Here is a 22,827-nt window from a genome sequence, read left to right on the forward strand (position 1 = left end):
AAGCAGCTGTCAGCAGCATGTATGATTTACATCTTCTCCAGCTCTGCCACTATAGTGCTCTTGGGGTTTGTATTCATTTTACTTTAGCCTGTTCACTAAGATCAGTTTCTCTTCCTCTCCCTATGGCTCCTATCTCCATCTCCCCAGCTGTTGATATGCACTTTCTACACCCCCATAACCTACACTGACAGCTGCATTCCTAAACCTCACCAGCTGCTGGTCTTGAGCCAGTCAAAAGAGGTGGAAGGAGATGGCTGGCCAGAGCCTCAGAGGAGCCCAGGCTGTTGGTGGGAGCAGAAACATTATGGTGTGGAGAGGCAGAGAGCATGTGATGTGGTGGAGGCAGGTGTAGAGTACAGGACAGAGCTCAAGATGGGTTCTGTCACACCACTGACACAGTTAGGGTGGGAAGAATTTGCTATCCATGGCTTTGTAATGGAAAGCTTTCATTGACCTATCTGCTGACATGACTAGCTCTGCAGATGGCAGTCAGCCATGCGCTTTCTACCACTCGCTGTGTTAACTTTTATTGTGGTTCCTATATTTTTACAGATATTTACCTCATCTAAGTTTACCTGATCTAAAGCAAAGAAACTGAGGGATAGGTGGTTTTAACTCAGACTTTGATTTCTATATGTCTGTGCACAGAGGAAATGGAAAATATTGGAAATGCTGTTTGCATTACAGCATTCACTTTGCTGCTATTGTTTAAAGTAGTATTTAAATTTCTTTATTTGCAATTCAAAAAAATTTGATGAAAATTAAAGGACATCGGTCTAGGACAACATATTAAATAACATCATATTAAAACCCCTTTAGTTTCCCAATGAAAAAAAAGATGATGACATTTTGCTTTCTTTTGGAAAAAGTATGTCGTTTTTTGTTTGCTGGTTCTTTTCTTCTGGAAAGACATAAGCTCTAATATAGCTGCTCTGCTTAATAAGCTGAACAAAATCCCTAAAAATGAGGACACCCATTAGTAACAGTTGTAGATATAAGAATTTAAAGCATGGCAGATATGTCCCATTGTGATGACTCGAGCTGCACCAGGGTTTATTTTCTTGTCATTAAAGCACCCACTTACCCTTTAGCTACTGGTGATCCTGAAAAAAGGAACAATTCTGAAAAAGGAGGGAAGGAGGTGCCCTTCATGCCCTTTCAGAAATTATGTAGGTGGGGTAGGGATTAGACTTGTTCCTTTCTTGCCTTTATGAAAAATAAAACTATGTCAGGAAACTAGGTTGTAATCCTCCACGACGTAAGCAAAGCAGAGAAGCTGTGGAAAGAAAGTCGGTTCATATAATCAGGGTGATCCGAAGCGCCTCCTGCTTACAGCCTGTGTAGACTGTGGCTTCTTTCCTTCAGGCCACAGATTTCCAGGGCCCTGTACTGAAACCCATCGAGGGCAGTGCCTGCTTGCTGGACTGCGGCCCAATGTCACTGTAAAGGGAGCAGAGAACAACAATAGGAGATCAGATTAGTTGTTTGTTATCTATGGAGAACATGCCTAATTTGCAGCCACTCTTATCTCTCTTACTATATTCAATCTGGGATAAACACTAATTAATGCAATGTGTCTAATAGATTAGAGAGGGAAAGTATGCTGTTATGTCTTACCCCGTTCTCCCACAAATCACACCCAATTGCCTGGTGGGGTTAAAACCTACAGAATAAACCAGGTCATGATATTTCCTGAAATCCATCTCTCTTTACACTCCATTCGGTCCCTCGGGTTTCCTCGGAGTCCAAGCCCTCTACGATGCCTCGATTTTCTCAAGTTCATCGGCGTTTTACACAAGGGAGGCAAAGTAATGCCGCGCGTTTGTCTCGGCGGCACTCACGAAGCAGCCTCTGCACCGGGTCAGGACCTGCAGCAGGATCAGCGTTTGATTTTCGGCGTCCCACCGCCCTCTATCCGGAGCTTCCGAATAGGGAGCGGCCCCGGGAGCGGGGGGGGGACGTGGGGAGAGAGAAGGGGGCTTTCTCTAAGTGACCTGTCCCGGATTTCGCCGTGATTTACAGGAAACGCTCTTTGAGCATCATCCCGTAATGTGAGTGGGGCGGGGGGTGGACCCCAGCCAGCTCTCCGCAGCCCCGGGGCGGAGGCCCGTGGGCCATGGGCGGCGCGGCCCTGCGGGGAGGCAGCCCCGGCGGCGCCCCCCGCCCGGCCCCCGCTGCTCCCCGCGGCGGGGCGGGGGCTGCCCGCGCCCCCGGACTCCCGCATCGCGCAGCCTTCCGCGCCCCGCTGACGGCCGGATCGGCGACCTCCTGCCCCGCTGAATCAGACCTTCCCCTCCCACCACCTGCGCAAGGAGGCGGCCCGGGGAAGCCGCGTCGGTGCATATAAAGCGCTGCCGTCGGAGCGGACAGCGCCGCTCGCTCCCGGGACCCCGCTGCCAGCCGCCCGCCATGGCCCCCGGCCGCCGCCTGCCGCTGCCCGCGCTGCTGCTGCCGCTGGCCTGCGCCGCGCTGGCCCAGCGCCCCCTCACAGGTAGGAGCGGGCCCTCGGTGGGAGCCCGCGGGGCCGGGGCCGCCCCCGCCGGCGCGGTGGCCTCAGCCCCGGTGTCTGGTGTCTCCGCAGAGAAGCAGCGCGCCTGCCTGCTGCCCCCCGACGACGGGCCCTGCCGCGCCCTGGTGCCGCGCTGGTACTACGATCGGCACACGCAGAGCTGCCAGGAGTTCGCCTACGGGGGCTGCTACGGCAACGCCAACAACTTCCTCACCTTCGACGACTGCGAGAAGAGCTGCTGGACCATCAAGAGTGAGTGCAGGGACCGGCAGTGCCCCGGAGGGCCGTGGAGTGGCAGGGGGCTGGAGGGGACACCGGGGAGGCTGCTTGGCTTTGCGGGAAGCTCTGCACACACCCGATATATCACAGAGTCTTAGAATCATAGAGTTTTTTAGGTTGGAAAAGACCTTTAAGATGACTGAGCCCTACTGGTGACTCTCCTGCTTCTTGTGGCTTCTCGCTGATGTCAGTTTTAGGCAGAAAATGCAGAGTGAGTTGATCCAGAGATGACGTGTGGAATTTATCTATTAGTGTTTTAAATATGATTTGGTATTGTGCTTACTCGCTAATCAGTGCATTGGATTCCTCCAGTAAAAAGCAGGTGGGACAAACTGGGACTTGCCTGCAAGAGAAGTAATACTGTTTTGCCTACGCTACCATGTTAGTCTGTATGCAAAGCATGAAGGGTTGGCTTTACAGAGGATGACATTTTTTTTTCTACAGAGGTGCCCAAATTATGCCGGATGGAGGCTGATGGAGGACCTTGCAGGAGTTATCTAAGAAGATATGCCTTTAACTTGAGCTCGATGAAGTGTGAGGAATTCATCTATGGTGGCTGTTACGGAAATGGCAACAACTTCAGAGATTTGCAGTCTTGTGTGGACCACTGTCTGCCAGAAAAAAGTAATGGTTGTTCCAAATTTTTAATAAAATAGGTGTTTTGAAAGTGATATGAAGATGATACTTCATTTGATATTTTTGTCTGAATACCCATACAGTGGTATTTTTGAAGACTTGTGTAAAGTAGATGTTTATATTGTCCACTTAATTTTAAATATGCTGTCTTAGCTGTTACTGGAAGAACAAAAATGCTGAGATCTTAAATACACCCACTGCTATACCCCACCAATTTCTTGACTTTTAGAGAGCTCTACAGGTGTATCTGAAAGGAAATAATAAGGTTGAAGATCTGTGTTGAGGCAAATGTGTCAGAGATTGTGGCAGTCACATTCAGGGAAGCGGTAGTGTCATGTAAAGCAGGAGCACCTTTCTAAAATTCAGGCCTGAGAGATGGTGGTAGGCAGCTCAGCTTCTGACAAAAGTGTTTTGCCTGATGTGATTCTTCACTGTCTCTTCATTTGAGCTTTAAATAAGAATGGTGGTAATTATGAGCAGGTCACTATAACTAAGTTTTGGCGTGAACACCAGATTAATATCCAGTTCAAGATAGGCTCTTTAAAGATATACCAGAATATATAAAAGCAGTCACTGCCCTAAGCATTATTAGTGCTTGATGACATTTATTTGTGGCTGATGACAGATTGCCAGCATTTTCTTAGGTGAAAGCTGAATTATTTCTGTAGCACATACAAGGAGTTGATAAAGGGTCTGCAGTGGGAAAAACAAAATTTTGTTGAGGCAAAGAGAAACATGCTCTTGAGGAAAGTTGTTGGATTTGTACTTTTTGCTGCAAGCAGAATTTGCTGGCAAAATCATAGCAAAGTTGTGCCTTTTTTTCCTCTATAGAGGTTATTCCACTGAAATGATTGCTATATTCCTACATATATGGAATAAGATTATGTAAAAATCTTAGCTGTCGTATGTATAGCACCACAGACGGGGAAAGCTGATGAATTTCACTTATGGGATATAATCCTGTTTTCTGGGATGGCCAGTTGCTTTCTCAAATTTACAGCTCACAGGAATAAGATGCAGAAAGTCTCTGAAGTCATCGGTAATAGTGTCAATTCAAGGGGAAAAATAGCTGTTTAGACACAAAATTTATTGCAGGGTTAATTTTATGAAGCCACATACAGAGATTACATTTTTGTAATTTTACTCGCTCTCTCTTTTCTTTTTTTTCCCTTTTGTCCTTTTTTCCCCAAGCTGGCCCCTTGCTATGCTATAACCCAAAGGATGAAGGATTGTGTTCCTCTTCTGTGCCTCGCTATTACTATGACACCAAGACTAAATCATGTAAAGAGTTCAGATATACTGGCTGTGGTGGAAATGCCAACAACTTTGTCACTGAAATGGATTGCTACAATGTCTGTGGGAAAGGTAAGGGGTTTTTGTTGTTTTGGTTTGTTTGCTTTTTTTTCAGTCACAAGCAGTTAAAGCAATCCACGTACCAGTAACAAGTGTTCATAGTGTTCTTTTATTCACCTTTGCTTGCTGCAGAGGTATGTTTTTTGCATTTTGGACTCATATTTTCAACGGTAGGGAAAATTGAAATGCAGTGCTAAATCCTGGCAAGATCAGTGTGATGTGAGGCATTTACACCATATTTGAATGAAGTATAGAGAAGGGCACACAAAGACTGAGGATACTTTCTAGAGCCCACAAGGAATCAGACTTTAAACTGTTCAGTATCTCCATGACTACTAATTAAGATATCCATTTATTCTGGATAGTTTTAAATAGGATTAAAGTCAGCTGTGAAATCAATTTACTTTTTTCCTTTTCATTTTCAGAAGTTACCATCCTACCTTAATTCCCTGTTGCCTACTCACATTTCTTATTCCCATTACTAAAGATTTCTGCCTCATCACTTGTGCAGTGTCAGCTGTTTCTCTGGCTGTGAAACTTGGAATGATAATTGATTTTTCCTAATGCTTTTATTCAAACCAGCTCCTGGCTGTGCTTGTAAATCAAAACACTTGTGCTTTTTTTTGCAGTCATATGTTCATACCAGCTATTGTGAGTTTTAATACTCTAGTTTAATTAATTTGATGTGAAAATAAATGAGATAGAGAAAAGCATAATTGTATGTTGTTTCCCAGAACACTTAGGAAGTAGACATAGCACAGTATTTAAAAAAATTGATACTAATGGGAAAAATATTTAAGGCTGTATCAAGCATGTACATGCCTTTGGGAAAAAGAAAAAACTAAAAAGTAGCTATATTTTAAACATGCATGTTTTGTCTGCACAAGGAACGTGTACTTTAGTAGTTGTGTAGTCAGAAGCCTTATGTTGGGAGGTGATTCTTCAGTGCTGGGCTGAAAATCCAGGACTGGGACAGGGATTGTACTCTGAGCACAGTCCTCAGAAATAAAAATATTGCCTGCAAGTTAGTCCTGACAGTAATATTTCTGTGGATGACAAGTCTGAGTGTCTCTGCCACAGTATTATGAGAGATTCTCTAATAGTATGTTAAGTTTATCTAAGATGTTTGTGATTATCTAATTTGCATCCATTACCACTTGTGAAGTGGTAGGGCCAGACTCCAGTGTGGAGTGTGCGGGGAGAGGAGGAAGGAAACTGCTTCTTCAGCGTCTCACCTGCACACTGCCCCTGCCCACACCCAGCCAGATCCACCTGGGGGTTCTCTCTTCCTCACCTTTTCTGTTGTTGTTGTTGTTGTGGAAGAAAGAGGTGAGGAGATGCTGTCTGTCTTGTAACTAGAGCGCCAGATAGCCACATGTAAAGTATCAGTTACAAGCTTTTTCATCAACTCGTGGATTTCACAATTCAGTAAGGCTTGGTACAGCCAAAGACCAAAGTTAAGGGCATAATTAGTGCTAATTAATGTTGTGCTATGCATATTCATTTCTATAGCTTGGGAGTGCACAGCAGCATCAGGCAAATAATGCAGGCAACTTAAGCCACTCCTCCTCTCCTGCTTCCATTACTTCCTCTTCAGCATCTTTCCTATTACCTCTTGGAGTCTAAAGTTGAATTCAGCTGACCTTCCCTGTCCAAATATACATCTGTTCGTTAAACTGATCTATGGTGTTTTGAGTGCAAAGGTTTGTGATTAATTTCACTTTTAAAAGTTTATATTGGAAAAGAAAGCAAATGCATTTCAGTAAAAGAATTGGGAGCTGGCCTCGGTGGCTCTGTGTGCTGGTAAATAGGTAGCAAGACAAAGTTTTCAGTCAAGATTGCAGAGTACTTGTTTTCTGAATTGCACTCACACAATTCATGCAGCCTTTGAAAGCAGATCTGGAGTTAACTCTGTCTTGGGCCACTCTGCAGCTTCTGTGAGTTTTGTGAAGAAACTCAAATAATTTTATGTTTTTATCTCACAAGAACTGGCTATATTTTAACCTTTGCCCCACTGTTCAGAGAAATGTAAGAATAGGTTGGGGTTTTTTGTTCGTGTGTGGTTTTGTTTGGTTCGTATTTTTTGATAGAGGGAAGTGTATTTAGTTCCATTCTGCTGTCACTGCAGGACAGCTAGATAAAGCTGCTCAGGAAAAGAGCAGCAAAGTAGGATTCCAGTGCCAGAGGTGAACACACTGGAGACCTTAGAGTGTGAGAATAGGGAATGCAGAACACATGTTAACAGTTTCTGGTATGTTATTATTGGACAACTGCTTGAACAGTATAACAAAACATGAAAGAAACCCAAACAATAACAAGTAGAAACAGTTTTGCCATTCAGTTTCCCTAACTGCTTCCTTTGTTTTGTTAGCAGGAAATCAGAAACCGAGAATCAACAAGCCAACAAATGTATCCCGCAGAAAAATAGTGAGAAAACTGATTAAAAAATCTCAGACGTATAACCCGAAGTCTTAAAGCTGATGTGCACTTGGCTGTTTGAAACACTTTTTGTCAATTTCACTTTCTTCTTTTGTAAGATATTTTTCACAAAGTTTTATACTGACATGGTTCTGTCTTTCAGAGCTGCTTTTTATGCAATTTACTTTTTTATAAGTGCATTTAATAGAAGAATGAACCTAAGTTTGGTTCTTCTGCTCTGTTGTCTTCGCAATAATATTTTGGAAAGATTTGTTTTGATTTCCATGTTTTTATGGGGGGAATGTTACTGCTGCCTTGGGAGACTTTCAGCTGTTTCAAATGAATTAAAATTTGAAAAATCAATTGTCTGTTTTTATAGATAAGGAGAGTCCAACACTGAAAATGCACCATGGATTTCTAAAATTTTTTTTGCATCCTCTGCTTGCTAAAGAAAAGGAACTTTTTGCAAGTGTGTTCAGAGGTTTATTGCCCTGCCATTTACATACTTTGGCCCTATCATTTAATAGATTGTCATTTACAGTTAATGTTCATAGCAAAAGCTTTCAAAAGCCTTCATAATAGTAAAAGAAGTATCAATTTAAATGCATCTCACCCCACAGGAGAGAATTTGGAATAGGATTGCCTTGATAAACACTCTGGCAAGGGCAATGAATAAGCTAGTTGAGTATTAAAATAAAAATGTAGCCATTATTTTTTCATGACATTTGAATTTTTTGCTAAGTTACTCCAGATCCTCATATGCCATTAATCAGCATAATTTTACTGATTTTAATGGAACTATGCTGATTATATCTCTGGAGGATCTTGATATTTGTGATAATGTAGTGGCTGTTGAAGCAGAGCAGCAGAAATTTCTGCAAATTTCATCTACAAAAGAGTAATCCCTCTTTCGAGGCACTTTTATATTTCTTATGGTAGGTTATGACTGTGGTGATACTTTTGCACATTCTTTTATATTTTGTATTTTAGTCCTGTCTGAATTTCAGTTAATTTTGCATACCACATTTTCTAAATAGACATTCATAAGTAATGTTAATAAAATGTTTTTTTGGGAAAAAAAAAAAAAAAGAGTTCTGTCATTATCCAGAGTTACATAGACCAATATGTGTAATGGAACCTATAATTTGTTAATTATGACTCTAACAGGGTTTAGTTGTCTCTTCAATCATTTCCTTACACCGAGGTCTTTATTTGAAGAAAGCCAATAAATTGCATTGATGTTATTCATCCCCAGCAGTTTTGTAGCTCAGCTGCCTCTCTCAAAAGAGCTGCACTCAAAGGAGGGGCTTAGTTTAGTTATTGTCTGCTGCTGGGTCTCCTGTTTGATGTTGCACTATCTGAATAGCTTTTGCGTGGGTAATAAATTATTTGTTTGAAATTACATTGGCTTTCAGTTAGAATAATTGAGGTGTGTGCTTTAAACCTGTTTCAGAGTGGGAATACAGTGGGGAAACTAGCCAAGATCTTGTTTTCTTAGTGATGTTTCTCTCACTGTCAGATTTTTGATTAAAGCAGTTTTCTGTGCTTTCCATTGTCTTTCTATCATTCCATTTCTGGTTCTTGGTCTCAAAACTCCCTTTTTATTTTAATCATGTCTTGCTTAGTGCAGATGAATGAGGACACTGTGGCAGACAATTGTGGGTAACTAGTGACACAGTTTTGAGTGCTTGTCCCATGCCAAACCTCTTGGTAACCAGCCTTCAAACAGAAAGGGGCCAGTATAAACTCTCTGGGAGAGCAAGGGCAGATACCTGTGGGCATTGCCCATATCCCTTCCTGTTGGTTGTGAAGTTTGGCTGTGCTATTCAGCACAGCAGCCCAGAGTAGCCTCTGAATATTTTTTTTGTACCTAGCACTAACATTTAAGGCTGTGCTCTTTTCATGTTCTGACCATGGCTTATAAAAATCTAAGTCTGTTTAGGAAGTCAAAGTTCAATTTAAATACAGTTTATGACTGTAAGGGATAGCTGTCTTTTAACAGCAACACCATGGGGTATATAATATATATAGTCTTTGGGATCATGGTTAAGAAATTACTATTACTCCTTATCTGTGTCCTTAGACTTTCATAGGAGTATCTTTGGATGGCATACAAAAGTGGACCTAGGATTTAAAAGGAGCCCTAAATCTGAGAGCTGCTCCACTCTAGTTTTTGATCTCAGAATTGAGACACATCATAACACGCCCTGAGTAACGCAATAACCTGCTCATGTCTTGGAAAAGATCCAAGAATTTGGCACTCTTCTGTTCATTCTAACTCAGAGGTGCAGCAAGAACTGTCCTGGTGGACCAGGGTGCTCCAGTGACCACTGCAGCTATGTGCAGCTGCTCTAGAGGCGCTTCCTATTCTTGTGTAAAAATATAATTTTAAGTCTAATGGGTTGCTGCTAAAGTGCTCAATGAAAGATCACATCCCTTATCTACCTGGTATCATATAGAATTTTAATGTAACCCATGATTTTCACAGGGTTTCCTAGTGAGCAGCCTGTAGAGTATTCTGGAGGAGATGGAGCAGGGAAAGGAAGGGCTCATGGAAGTTTTTTTCAGTTCCTCATTGAAGCTGTTACATAAATTGTACCATGTTTCCAGGTAAATGCCTTCATCTTTTTTTTTTTTTTTTTTTTTTTTTTTTTAGCTACAGAGATTTCCAGCTGTCACTGTGCTGCTCTGCTTTGTGTTCTTAGGTTACTCTAATATCCCTTCGCACTTGTCATCTAAAGCCTTTTATATGATTCATTACTTACTTCCTTTTTCATTTTGCTGATGAAACAACACCGGCCCAAGGCTGGGCCAGCTGTTAGTGTTTTGCCATGTTGAAAATTAATGCAGCCCATACCATCCTACAAATTAACTTTTATTATAGTAGCCAGTGTCCAGCATCTGGCATTTTGTGTCACAGTGCAAATTTCTACTGCGGAGGAGGGAAGCAGTGATTATAATCAGTTGGGTTTGCATAGGTAAGCTGCCACTGAAACTCCTGACTAGTGATTTGCACAGGACAGTCATACCTGCCACTGAAAAGTAGTTGCTGGAATAAGCAGATTTGAATAAACTGCATTGCAGCATCACTGCTCTTTAACTTTCATTGTGACCCATAATTCCAGATCATTTCTTAGTGATATCTTGCAAAGAACTATATAAAAATTATAAGAAATTAAAATCTGCACTGATTCTTCATCACTGTGCTGTGACAGCACTCAAGGATTTGCTTTGTAAGTTATTTCCAGAGTAGAAGATTGGCTTCATCTTTATATTGCAATGGAACTTTAAATGTCAAAAAGAGAAAAAAAAATCCATGTGGAAGCACATGTTATTTTTATTGACAAGCTACGTGATGGCAAGCAGAATTTCACCACATATCATTCTAACAGTGATTTGCCCCAATAGAGGGCTTTCTCACAATTCCATACTTTAGTAGCAAACTGACAATGAGTTCAGCTTGTGTGCCTGGAGTCAGATTCTGATTACCAGAAGCATTCCTGTTTCTCTGTCACTTCTCATCAGTTGAGGAGGCAGAAAACATGGGAATTATTTTTAGAAAGAAGCATTTTTTAGAAGCAATGGGCCATATTAAAAAAAAAAAAAATCCCTAAATTTGCATCTGAGGTCAGAGGTGAGGGATTTTATCCTGAAGCTTGCAGTCAGCCATATGACTGAGGGCAGCTGTTCTGATCCAGACAGGGACAAGAATCCCATTCTACTAGGGAAACACAGTCCAGCTATGACTGTGTGCATCTGGACAAAGCAGGCTGTGGATGTGCCAGAATTATTATGCATTTACATCAGTGGTACTGAAAGCAAAATCTGCCTTATTATCTTTCTAATAAGAAAGACTATCACTGACAATAATAAACAGAGAAATATGTTTCTGTTGAAGTAAGCCTTGTTTTTCAGTGTCTGGTGGTCCTGTACAGTAATGTCTGTCATCTGAAAAATTACTTAATTGCTGAGGAGAAGGGGTGTTAATCATAGACTATATAGCCCAACAGCAGTTCTATTTAAAAAGTAATCTATGTAAACAAGAAGCATTAGCTACTGGTGTGATCCTGAGCTGTGATTTCCAAATAAATGCCAGAGAAATGAGTGTTCCCAGCTCATGCGTGAACTATTCATAAAAGAGAAATAGTTCAGGCAAGTTAAAGACTAATCTATGAAATGTAGAACATCTTATCTATTATGTGGGAATAAAAGAAGTCACTTTTAATGAAGGTTTCCTTTGTACTGGCAGTGCTGACCATAATTTCAGATGAGTATGGATAAAACTGGTGCCCTTCCAGACAAATTGGATTAGGTGCCCAACTGCTGTGGTGTGAAAGGTTTTAAATGCAATTGCAGCTCAAAGCACACTGCATCGTGTGACTTGGTGGGGCTAAACTTTGAGCTGGTGAGCATATAGGAATCTTAACCCTTATTATTTCTCAGGCCAGATATTCATGAAAGGCCTTTATATATTAACTACAGGTTAAATGCTTTACTGTATCTTCCAGTTGAATTACAATGGTTTTGCTCAGTGAGCTTTCTTGGAGATAGGGCCCTACTCAGGAAATTTGCAGCAGCTTTCGTAAGATGGCAAGGCCTGTTTACATTTTTTAAAGCTTAGAGTGAAATGCAGTAATAAAACTCATAATATCTAATAAATGCTTATGGACACTGTTGTCTATGAGATTTTTCTCCTGTGCGTGGGAAGCAAGATAAAGAGGATTATACTATTAGATTATACTAATAAAAGCTATTTAAAGAGTCAAGAGAGTAGAGGGTGAAAAATATACCACACAAGCAAATCAGAAAGAAGCTTTCCATCATTACAGTAATTTTCATCAGGTAAAATCTTGATTTTTACTGATGTTGCTAAAGAACATTTCATGGAAATGCCTCCAGTAGAAAGTAGCACAACTGGCAATACTTCCACCCACCCCCTTTTTATTTTTTCCCCTCTAAAAGTGAGAGGGAAGTCTAATGAGAAACACAGTGATGGCAAATGATACTTACTGCTCTCTCCTGGATCCAAGCTGCTGTGCTGGAGCTTAAGGAGCCTGTAGGATTTCTGCTGTGCCAGCCAGCACATGGGACTTCACCGTGATTTCAACAAGAGCTGGAGTAAATCCAGAGACTTCAGTAACCTCCTTTAAGTGCAAAAAAATGATCTTGCATAGAGCAGCATTCCCCTGCAGCAGCACATGCATCTGCTTTACCTGAGATCTACTTCACCAGTGTTCATCAGTGGGTGCAAGCAAATAAGGCAAAACAAAAAGTTTCCAGTCTTTATTTCAGTGCTCACAGAGTTGCTGGATGTGATTGCTTGATCTGGTGGGGCAACTAACTAACTGTTTTACTCCAGTACGTCTTCAAATAGGATTAAAACTAAAACTGCTATGAAGCCTATTCTAGAAAACCCCTGGGAAATATCTGTTTTAATATTAAAGGCATTTCCTTGATTAGGTTTTATCAGGATTTGTTCCTTTCACCTTTGTAAAGACTTCTTCTAAGATAATCAGATATTCAGATAATCAGAGATCAGTTTATATAGAAGGAGGAATTTAGGATGAATTAAATTCATCAGATAGTTTGGGTAGTCTTCTTTCCAATATATCATACATTAGTAGTATAAGTGCCCCTTTGATACTGATAATTAAAATGAGTTCCTTAACTGGTTTCATAAGGGCAATTTTGCATCCTTCTAATGTGAATTAACCTAAGCAATACTCAAACAGAACTGTACAGTATGAAATCACGTAAGTTCTAATGATCATAGAACTTTTTTAATTTACAAACACTAAAAAGTAAATGGGTCACTGAAGTAGTGCTCACCTCATTTTTGTTTTCCAGTTTTCTATTTTTTTTTATTTAATATGAGAAAAAAAAGATGACAGACTGTACTCTGAGGTAATGCAGATGGAAAGTTGCTCTTGAACTCTAGAGATACAGTAAAGAAGCTCTTTGAAAAACTATTGCAATAGAGCTGACAGAGAATTATCCAACTCTTTATTGCCTCATTTTTGCACAGACACCCACAGTTTTTCTGTCCCAAACAGAAAGAATTATGTTTTTAAATATGACAGTGAGCATCCAGTAGCATTTAAATTTGAGGTCTTATTTTTTCTCAGTTTTGAGAAATCTGGTTTCTCAAAATAGCTTTCTGATTTCATCCCATAAAGTGTTAGGGAGGAGCGTGCGGAGTCTCATCTGCAGAGGGTGAGGCTCCAGATCTCAGAGCCTCAAAATGCCTTCAAACTATTTACTGCTGAAACCCTCAGCTCTGTGAAGAAGCCACTGACAAAGAGTTCAAATTGCTTTCTGGAGTGAAAAGAGCTAGGACATACCTTAAGCACTTCATAAAGGTAAATCAGAGGAAAATAAAATAGTCCCAGCTCTTGCAAGCTCCTTCCTAATCACAAGAGATTTTTGCAAGTTGTGCAGCAATGATCATTCCTTGGCTAAGGAATCCTGGGCTGAAGGAGGAGGGGAGAGCCTTTTTTGACTCACTGCACTGCCTTCTGCTTTGCTCTCTTGAACAGCCTCTGTCTGCATCATGTTCTTGAAAAAGCCAGGAATTACAGGTCCTGACCATGTCCTCTGTGCTTGTTAGCCAGATGGTCTGAACTCCTTCCACTGCAAATTTTCCCATGAGTGTGAGTGACTGTCTCAAGTGAAGAGTAACGTAATGCTGGAATTGCAAATAAGTTTTCTGAGGAGAGCACAGAAAAACTAAGGATACAACTGAGTCCATCCACCCTTCTGGTCACCCAGGGTATTTAGGATTGCCATTACCTGGGGAAATCTCTATTCCCAGTGCAAGTTACAGCCTGTGCTGGAAGTATGAGTTTAATTTGGGGAGAACAAATCTGTCCCAGTGCTGTGCAGAGCTAGGGGAGCTCATTGCCAGGAACATGAGCTGAGAGGTACAGAGCAAGAGGAGCAGGGCCTGAGGAGGGACACAGCCCTGGTGCATCACTTGGAATGGGGTTGGGGAAGTGACTATGGGGAGAGGGACAGCAGGAGTGAGCAGGGGGCTCCCACCACATGACCAGGCCTGCTGGGATGCTGAGGCTGGTGACAGAGCCCTCCTTCCCTGCCCCTTCTAGCAAATCCATCCCCCTGTCTATTCTCTACAGTATGCTCTGTGACAAAAGCTGCATATTTTATTCCATGGAACAATGTTGATTTATATTCTTTGAGTGCTACATTGTAAACTTGTTGGTCATGTGGTCATGTTGCGGCACTATCACACACTAGCTAATGTACAAAAAGCAAAAGAGATGAAAAAAATCAGCTGTCTGGACTCTCAGGTGGGAGCATAGGGTATTAATTGAGTTTTGAAATGCATTGCTGTACTTTGCAACAGCCTAAAAGGTAGTGCTTTTCACCATCAGACAACTGAAAACATAAAATAATGACAATGCTGTTTTCCAGCCAATGCAATGAATCTCAGCAGCAGTGAGAGCTCTATGAAACACACTAAAGCATGATTTTGAGATTTTTGGAACTGGTGGATGACTGTGACAGCTTTCTCTATTTTATTGCTTTCAAACAAAGCAGGTGTGAAGAGAAATGGCGATGCATAACTAAATCCATACCTAGCAGTGGTGTGGGTTATTGGTATCAATCACTATGGTTTGATAATGTCTCTTTCAGATGGTTGCATAGTCATGCTCTGAAACATAATTGGGACTCAGTCTTCCTGTGCATAATTTCTGCTAAATTTCCATTTAGCAGTTAGTCAATATTCAAGAAAAATGCTTGTTTTCCTAATCAACAATTATGGGACTGCCTTGACTCAGTGCATGACCTTATGAGATATGTTTGGGGTCTACAATGTCCCCTTTACTTGTAACGCAGATTTTGCAGTCTGTACTTTGGTCTCTTACATTTCTTTAGTTTTAGTAAGAAGAAAGAAAAAGAAAAAAGAGAAGATTTAGAGGATTTAGAAGAAGCATGAAAAGGAGGTAGTTGATGAAGGAACTGCACAATCCTGTATCTGCACAGAGGGTGTTTGTATAGCTGAAGGTGAAAACAGAAGGGATCAAGAAACAAAGATTGGGTTTTCAAACATTTGATTTGTGTGATTTTAATAAGTGCATAGCTTTCTAACCCCTATTGATATAGTTCTTAAGAATTTTCCAGAAGCTTTTAAAAAATGTGTCTAGGGGACCTTATCTCTGTCCTTGGACATTTATATCTATCTTTATTTATTAAGGTAAATACCTTTGAAAATCTGGCTCCACCTCTCATTTTCAAAGTGGTTGAAGACCAGGTGGTTCACAGTTCACACTACATGTCCTGCTCAGAACACCACAACTTGGCATTGCTGAACATAAGACTCTTTCTTTTCTTGTGTGCTGAGGGCAAGGATCTCACCATGCAGTGTTCAGCAGGCTGGATCAACACGAAAAGCATGTGCATAATTCTACCTATTAGGTGGGCAGGTTTTTTTTAGAATGGGAAAGCTGAAAAACAGGAAAAATAAGTGAAAAGTCCACCTATAAATGACTGACTTGGTGAATTGGCCAGAGGTGAGTGGCCAAAAATGGTCAGAGGCTGTGCCAGATCCCAGTCTCTGCTGCCTTCTGCTTCTGAATGTAAATTTTGGGGCTGTGAATTTTGCAGTATTAGGAGTTGCCAAAATTTAATTGATTTGAATAAAGAAAAAAAAATATAAATTCCATAAATGCTGCAGTATGAGAAAGCATCAAAATGTGAGCCACTCCTGTTTTCAGAGTTGCAAACCAGAAACCTGTCTGACATTTTGTGCAATCAAAACCACACCCTATTCCATTCAGCTTTGATTTCTTAACAAGAAAACTCCCATATCGTTCCTTCTTTCCATGGTTGCTGGTACTATCTACAGTTTCAGATAACATAAATGAAAACTTGCTGTGCCAAAGATGGCAGTGATTATAATAATATTTTTTTAACACAGTTATCATTTTCACATTTATATTTTTTTGTGTTTTTGAGTTCTGAAATGAATCACACATGGAAAAAAAATAAAAACTTTATATTAAATCTGTCTCAGAATGCCAAGAAAAAACATCTACCGCACCCTGTGATTAATTCATTAATCCATCTTTCAAAACAAGCAATCTAATTAGCTTGCAAACAAGAACATGACACACACGTGGCTCTTCAAACAGTGTTGACGTACTGAATAGTTTGGATTCCTGCAATACACAGCCTTTCACTTGCTACTTCCAGTTCCAGTAAGACCCAAGACCAGAATATTTTTGATCTCAAAGTTTACTTGATGCACAGTTTGGAATGAGCTTGTGTTCTGAGGCTGGGACACAAAGAACAGATTCTTTGAAGAAAACTGAAATTTCAAATGCATCTAAGTGGCAGTCCTGAGCTGATCAGAATTGACTAAAAAAATATGCAGATATGAGAAGGTCTGAGTGCTATTGCTTGGCCTCCTCGTGAGAACTGAACACTGATAGCTCATGCTATAGATATGTATTTGCATACATGAAAGAGAAGGTGGGTTGATGGAGGCAGACTGTGAAGATTGCAAGGACAGGTAGGTTTGTCAGCTCAGTTAAGGGAGCTATGCTGCATCTGGAGGCTTTATGGTGCTCTATAAATTAAAGGTGATATAGGTGATAGTTTCAGGGGGCAAGGTGGGACTGAAGGTGAATTTCATATGTACCTCTCATGCAATTAAAGGGCAATTCAGAAAACCTACTGAATAAAACCATTACTATTCTATTCATACTGATACAATTACCTTTAAATATTTCTAAAAGATCAACCAGAATAAACAAGCTGGTTTTAATATCTTAATTTTTGTCTTTAAGTAGTGTTTTTTTTTTTTTTTAATTTACATGTTTATGCCTGACTCTGCTCCTACATCACTAAATCTCAGAAATGGGACTGAGATGAGCATGCAGTAACCTTAAAGGTCTCTTCCATGGCACCTGCAATATCAGTCCTTTCAGCTCATGGAGGTATTGCTGCACTGGATTAGTCCCTGTCATCAACAAACACGGCTACTCATACTGACTTCTTGAATGTCTGCTAACGTTTCTGGCATAGACTGCAATATAACTGGAAATATATGTATTTTTTGATGTTCAACACAGAAGAGAGAATTAAGTTGCTAGGTATATTGCTCAAGATTTTGTTTATTTTGGAAATAAATAAGGAACACAATCAGTTTCTAAGACTTAAATTCTCCCAATGACGGCTGAAAAAAGAGGAAAGCTATAATCCTACAACAAAGACAAGGAAGATGAAGGATCTATCACATTTACCCATGGCTGGCAAGATGTCTTCTGTCACACCTAATGTTTGGTTAGTGGCTGGGATGGGTGAGGAGTAATGTGGGAAAATACACATACACCTTATGTGTTGTGAAATGATTCTTGCGCTGGTTCCCTGCACCAGCTGAATCAGAAAACTCTCATGGGATGGTCTTGTAGCAGGTTGTGGGAAAGGCCAGAGATTTGGGGTCATGAAGATCCAGTCATGCTAGTAAAACAGCAGGGAGGTTCACAAATGCATTGATGGTTGAGAATGACCAATATATGAGTAAACCATGAACTGATGGAATTTCTCCTATAGAAGCCACACAGTAAGGAACTGGTTTGGAAGCAATCAGAGCACTCAGTGTGTGTAAAATTCAGGCCTGGTAAGCACTGCTGCTTGTTTTAACCCCAAATTTCTGTCCTTTGGGTAATCTCTAAGTTCCAAATATTTTCTTTTACTGCTGGTCTGGAACAAAAATAAAAGTATAAATATCAAGTTTTAATGAAATATTGTTTTTATAAGATTGAAATTTCTCTCAAATGTATCATTTTTAGTAAAAGAAGTACAAGAGTATTCAAGTCTAACCAAAAAGTCCTTCATGTAAATAAACAAAATGCTTTGTTCCTTTCTGCCCTATAAAATGTGTGGAGAAGTATTTTCTCACTAAACAGCCATTCTCACATAGACTGTGACATACTTAACACAAAGTTAGTTTCTTTTGTAATGCTTTGGCAAATCCAAGCATATATGCCCTGCATGTATATGATTTTCATATCAATGAGAAGTTGTGGAAGCCTGGTAGATGAAAAGCAGGTATGTTCAATTGACAAAGAAATACAGGCAAACCTGTATTTCAAAAACCATGTACATCCACCATGAACATTTATCAGAGATGCTTAATCTACAGAGAGGTGCCCTTCCCCTGAGGCATTTGGGCTAAAGCTGAGTGGGTAAGTGAACATAAAGTGTTTCAGCTTCTGCAGCTGCCCAGATCCCTGCAGAACCATATCATCCATCTCAGTGTTGCAACCCCAGGGCTTTCAGCCTGCAGATACCAGCCCAGTCTCAGCCTTGCATGAAAGCCCCAAGGCTGCTGCTGGCCTGCATCACTTGAAAAATATTGTGGAGCTGCATTTTCTTGGTGCTGCACATGAGCTAGGAAATTAACAGGGAAACAGGGACATCTTTGTACCCAGCACATGGCTAAGCCTCAAGGCACAGTCTCCCAGGTTATACATTGCCAGCTCTACTCACAACCCTGAGTGCTGCCTTGTGGACAAGGGAGGTCCCTTCATGATTGTCGTGCAGAGCAGGAAAGAGAAGTCGTGTGCTGTAGTATAGTCAGATATTTCACAAAGTTAGTGAAAATTGCTTGCAAATTGGATCATAAAGGACCTAGCTGATTTGCCTAACACAGGACAGAAAGACTGGGATAGCAGGAAAACTTCAGTTTGTGTAATTCTGGTACCTAATGCCAGGAAAACCGGCTCTCAGCTAGGCAGCTGGTTTTAGCACTAATACCATCATGTACAGCCAGACCGCAGCACAAGCAAGGCAAGGCCATCTGCAAAAAGAAAGATGGGCATACTTTTAGTTTGTTTAGCCAAATGTTTTATATGTCAATGCAAATTTATTTTATATTTTGTTTTCTTCTTACGTAAAATTTTTTCTGTTCCACATTAAATATTTGGATTCTTTCTCTTTACGCACCAAGGTTTGAAATCTAGTATAATGGAAAGCAAAGTTACATCAGCAATATTCGACATAGGCAGACACCAGTGGGATTCTTCTCACACATTGACCTATTTCTGTATCTCAAAAGTGTTTCAAAAAATAAAATCTCACCAACTTTTTACAAGCTGCATAAACAACCATGCTATTTTCCAAAGTTAGATCTGATCAACAGTTTATCTTGTTGCACAATACTGCTCTTTTTTACTTAGATGAACAGCTTATTTAATGTTTTATAGAAGACCTGGTCCCTAAAATTTGTCATCTAAAAGATGGACGAATAGAGCACAAATTATACTGAAAAATGTAGAAGCATATACTTTAATTCCCTTGTATTCCTTTCCTATTCACATAAAGAGGTTCTAGGAAGCTAAATATGGGTAATAGCCTATTCCTGCTAAGTCATGATCTTAGGACTAAGCATTTATTTTTTCAAACTCAGGTTCATTATCATACCGTAGCATGAAAGAAGTTACTGTCTCCCATTTAGTTTACTACATAAAATACTGTCTAGTTAGAGGTATTTGGAAGAAGCATAGATGTTTCCCTCACTTCTGAAATCACATTTTCCTCTGAAGGTAAAACAGAAAGATTGGCTTACAGAGTGTTTGCAGTTAGCTGTTATTATGCACTGCTGGTTTTATAGCCCACTATTTTATGATGTTCTGTAAAACTAACCCAGAAGCATCCCACATGTTCTTATTAGCCAAAAATCTCTCTCCAGTCTTTTTAGAGGCAATACTCTTACTGAAATTCTTAGCAATGCCATCGAATTTGGGTTTAAAACATTCTTAGCTAATTTGCTACTTCCATTTGCTTAATCAGTTTTAATTTTGGGCATGCCCTGTTGCAACCAAATATGATGACACCATCTTTCAGAAAACCATACTAGCTTTGCTCCACTAGTTTGCTTGCCTAAAATTTTGCTTTGCTCTCTTTTACCCCTTGTAACTCAGCTTTTTTTTACTGCCTTTTACTATTGATAGAGATTACTTTACAATTCTTCCCATACATTTGGTGAAAAAAATGAAAACCAGTTAGCAATGACAATTAAACCAGGAAATGTTCTTAAAAATATAACAACCAAGAAAAATGCTAAAGCAACTCTTTTGTTACCATAACAAGAATTTCTTTCTAAGTCAAAAAAGTCCTTTGAATTGTCCAGAGGACTGTACATTTTCTTTTTTTTTTCCTCTCAAAAAGGTATCATGTGCAGTCTCAATAAACACAACATTTCTGTCTGTAAAATCATTACTGCCTGGAATTGTTTTTGAGAAAACATTTCCATGGTTCAGAAGGAGGATAAACTGACTTTAAAAGATTGATGTCTGTCAGCCTTCCCAGCCCCTGCTGTCACAGTGGTGTGAAGCTCAGCCCTTGTGGCACCATTCCTTTCACAGGGGTGCAGCAGCAGACTGGGCTGAGTAAGATCACCTTATCTGTTGTTAGAAACAAGGTTTGGATCATGCTGGGCTGGATTTGGCCAGAGAAGTCATGTGGCATTGCAGGACAACTACACAATCTGAATTTCCATATTACCCTGTCCCCCATGTAATTCCTCTTTTTATCCCACTCTGGTTCCAGGCCACACAGAGCTGACATACCCCACAGTGAAGTGAGATTCATTTCACTGATTACTGGAAAACAGAATGGGAATTTATACTCAGTATGGTTGACTAAGAAGTTTTTTAAAATAAAAAATATAACTCAATTTTAAAATCAGTAAAAAAAGTAGATTTATATCATTACAATCAGAGATGATTCTCCAGAAATACTGAACTGCTTCAAAGTGAAAATAGTCTCATCTTTCAGGAAAGCCAGTTTTCTGTGAGATCCAGCCTGCACATTATAACACAGCAAGAACCAAAAATCAAGCCCAAATTCACTGAGTCCTGAGGAATAGCAGCTTGAAAATGGGGATCAAAAAGGCAAGATTCTAATTATATCAGGGCAGAATATTTTCCTCTTCTTCTTCTTCTAGCCTGCTAGAAATACCAAGGAGTTTATCTTCAGAGCTCCCAGAGCCTTTGAGGTTATTTTTGTCCAGACAAATTAAATTCCTCTTTTATTTGTCTCACATGCAGGTAATCTGAAGAAATAAATATTTCATAACCATGAAAATTTACCAAGAGCCTTGATCATGACCTGTTAATGCCATGTAGTGAGTGACTAATTTTGCCTATCATTTGGCAGGGCACAGCATTTTTAGGCTGTAATGCATCACCCAACAAGGCTTTAAAATCACAGCTCAGTGTCTGACAGGTGACATCGACTGCTGTCACAATATTGCTGTGAAAAGATCTTTGTCAGCTACAAATTAGCACTGGTCAGCTGGATGGGCCACCTGAAAACCTGTGTCATATCCTTAGTGAAATAGTAGTAGTGATCCCCCTTTTTAGCAAATTTTCTAATTTCATTGCCATCTTTTACATAGGAGCTGCTTTTTTGCTGATGAGGAAATTAGTGACTGAGTGGCTTAATAATGCAAGGAACTGTTTAACTGTTTTGAACCATTTTGATTTCTTTTGAATTGGATAAATATCTATAAGAGAGTTTCTGTCTGAGTCTTCTCCCAGATGTAAGCTATATTTTCTTTGTTTCATGCAGCATTGACTTTCTGAGCAACTGCATTGAGTATTTCAAGGAGTCCCCCAAAGATGGAAAGGTGATAGGACTTTCCCATGCTCCCTTTTCACTTCAATCTCTTGAATGTTTGCTTTGAATGAAGTAAAAGGAAAGAGAAGGAAATGTTTTGTTAGAGTAAGCTAAAATTTTTTTATCTAATTTTGTCTGTAAATATCCCACCTGAAGATATTCTGCCAAGTATGTATGTGCCTGTTCAATGAAAAGTCTGCCTAGATACAGAGTCACTAATGGAGAAAATGAGAGGATAGGAAGAATATCAAGTTAGAAAGGAACAGCAAATGATTGGGAGGACACAAGAGAACAGACACTGCTCTGGCTAATGCCATTTCACCATGAGTACTATGAACATGACATTTGCTTAGAGGTATTAGCTGCAACTCTGTGCATGCTACTTCAATCTCATTTTTATCTGCAGCATTAAGCCCCAGATCTCATTGTTGTACTGAACAGATAAATAAACATTTATAAGGATATTCTACCTGAACTAATAGAAAACAATTTCAAGCTGAAAAAAGGCCACATAAAGTTCAAGACAAAAAAGAATTATTTCTGGCTGCAGGGCCTTGTGACAGGCTGACATACAGAATCCTGTGGGAGTCTTGCCTTTCAGTGTCACCATCAGATTCCTGATCCCCAGGAAAAAAAAAATCTGGGAACATTTAGAAGCTGATTTAGATAGTTTCTAGAGAGATGACAAAAACACTTTATGGCCATGGGCCAAGCAAGTGTTGGAGCACTCTTGGTTGTTGCTGCTGTGGGAGTCTACATGTCCCAGCCTCCTGCCAGGAGTGGGGTGCCAATACCATGATGTATGCTTGTCTGGGTGCCAGCAGAAGCTTAGAAGTGTTCAGGAAACATTCAGCTATGTTCAAAATCCTCATTATTAGCTGAAGATGATTCACCAAAAGAAAAAATAAGCTCAAGCATACTTATTCAGCCTCATCATAACTGAAATGCAGAAACCCATAACCTCCAATGGCTTTCTTAAGGCCCCT

The 22,827-nt window shown here is 40.2% G+C and overlaps 1 protein-coding gene and 1 long non-coding RNA gene across 5 annotated transcripts; one reads left to right on the plus strand and one right to left on the minus strand.

Annotated features, from left to right (window-relative positions):
- Positions 1–707: 707 nt before the first annotated feature.
- LOC147655896 (uncharacterized) lies at positions 708–2,047 on the minus strand. Of its 3 annotated transcripts, XR_015278018.1 has the most exons (3): positions 1,995–2,047; positions 1,668–1,868; positions 708–1,440 (listed from the first exon to the last, which is right to left on the minus strand). It is a non-coding gene; the product is annotated as an uncharacterized LOC147655896 (long non-coding RNA). The 3 variants fall into 3 exon arrangements; XR_015278019.1 differs by lacking the exon at positions 1,995–2,047 and having other exon boundaries at positions 1,714–1,991; XR_015278017.1 differs by lacking the exon at positions 1,995–2,047 and having other exon boundaries at positions 1,668–1,912.
- An 80-nt stretch (positions 2,048–2,127) lies between these two features.
- On the plus strand, positions 2,128–8,284 carry TFPI2 (tissue factor pathway inhibitor 2). 2 transcript variants are annotated; one of them, XM_086857294.1, is made up of 5 exons: positions 2,128–2,491; positions 2,582–2,761; positions 3,233–3,412; positions 4,616–4,789; positions 7,149–8,284. In XM_086857294.1, exons 1-5 carry the CDS (start codon positions 2,410–2,412, stop codon positions 7,250–7,252), a joined length of 720 nt encoding a protein of 239 aa, XP_086713420.1. In that variant the 5' UTR covers positions 2,128–2,409; the 3' UTR covers positions 7,253–8,284. The 2 variants fall into 2 exon arrangements, with proteins under 2 accessions (XP_086713420.1, XP_023776121.2); XM_023920353.2 differs by having other exon boundaries at positions 2,163–2,491; positions 7,152–8,284.
- The last annotated feature ends 14,543 nt before the right edge of the window (positions 8,285–22,827 follow it).

This window comes from Cyanistes caeruleus, chromosome 1, assembly GCF_971803275.1.
Source record: "Cyanistes caeruleus chromosome 1, bCyaCae1.hap1.1, whole genome shotgun sequence".
NCBI classification, from domain to species: Eukaryota; Metazoa; Chordata; class Aves; order Passeriformes; family Paridae; genus Cyanistes; species Cyanistes caeruleus.

Coding starts and splice junctions, on each gene's coding strand:
- TFPI2 (XM_086857294.1), top strand. CDS start 2,410: ATGGCCCCCGGCCGCCGCCTGCCGCTGCCCGCGCTGCTGCTGCCGCTG. Junction 2,492..2,581: donor GGCCCAGCGCCCCCTCACAG/GTAGGAGCGGGC, acceptor GTGTCTCCGCAG/AGAAGCAGCGCGCCTGCCTG. Junction 3,413..4,615: donor CCACTGTCTGCCAGAAAAAA/GTAATGGTTGTT, acceptor TTTTTCCCCAAG/CTGGCCCCTTGCTATGCTAT.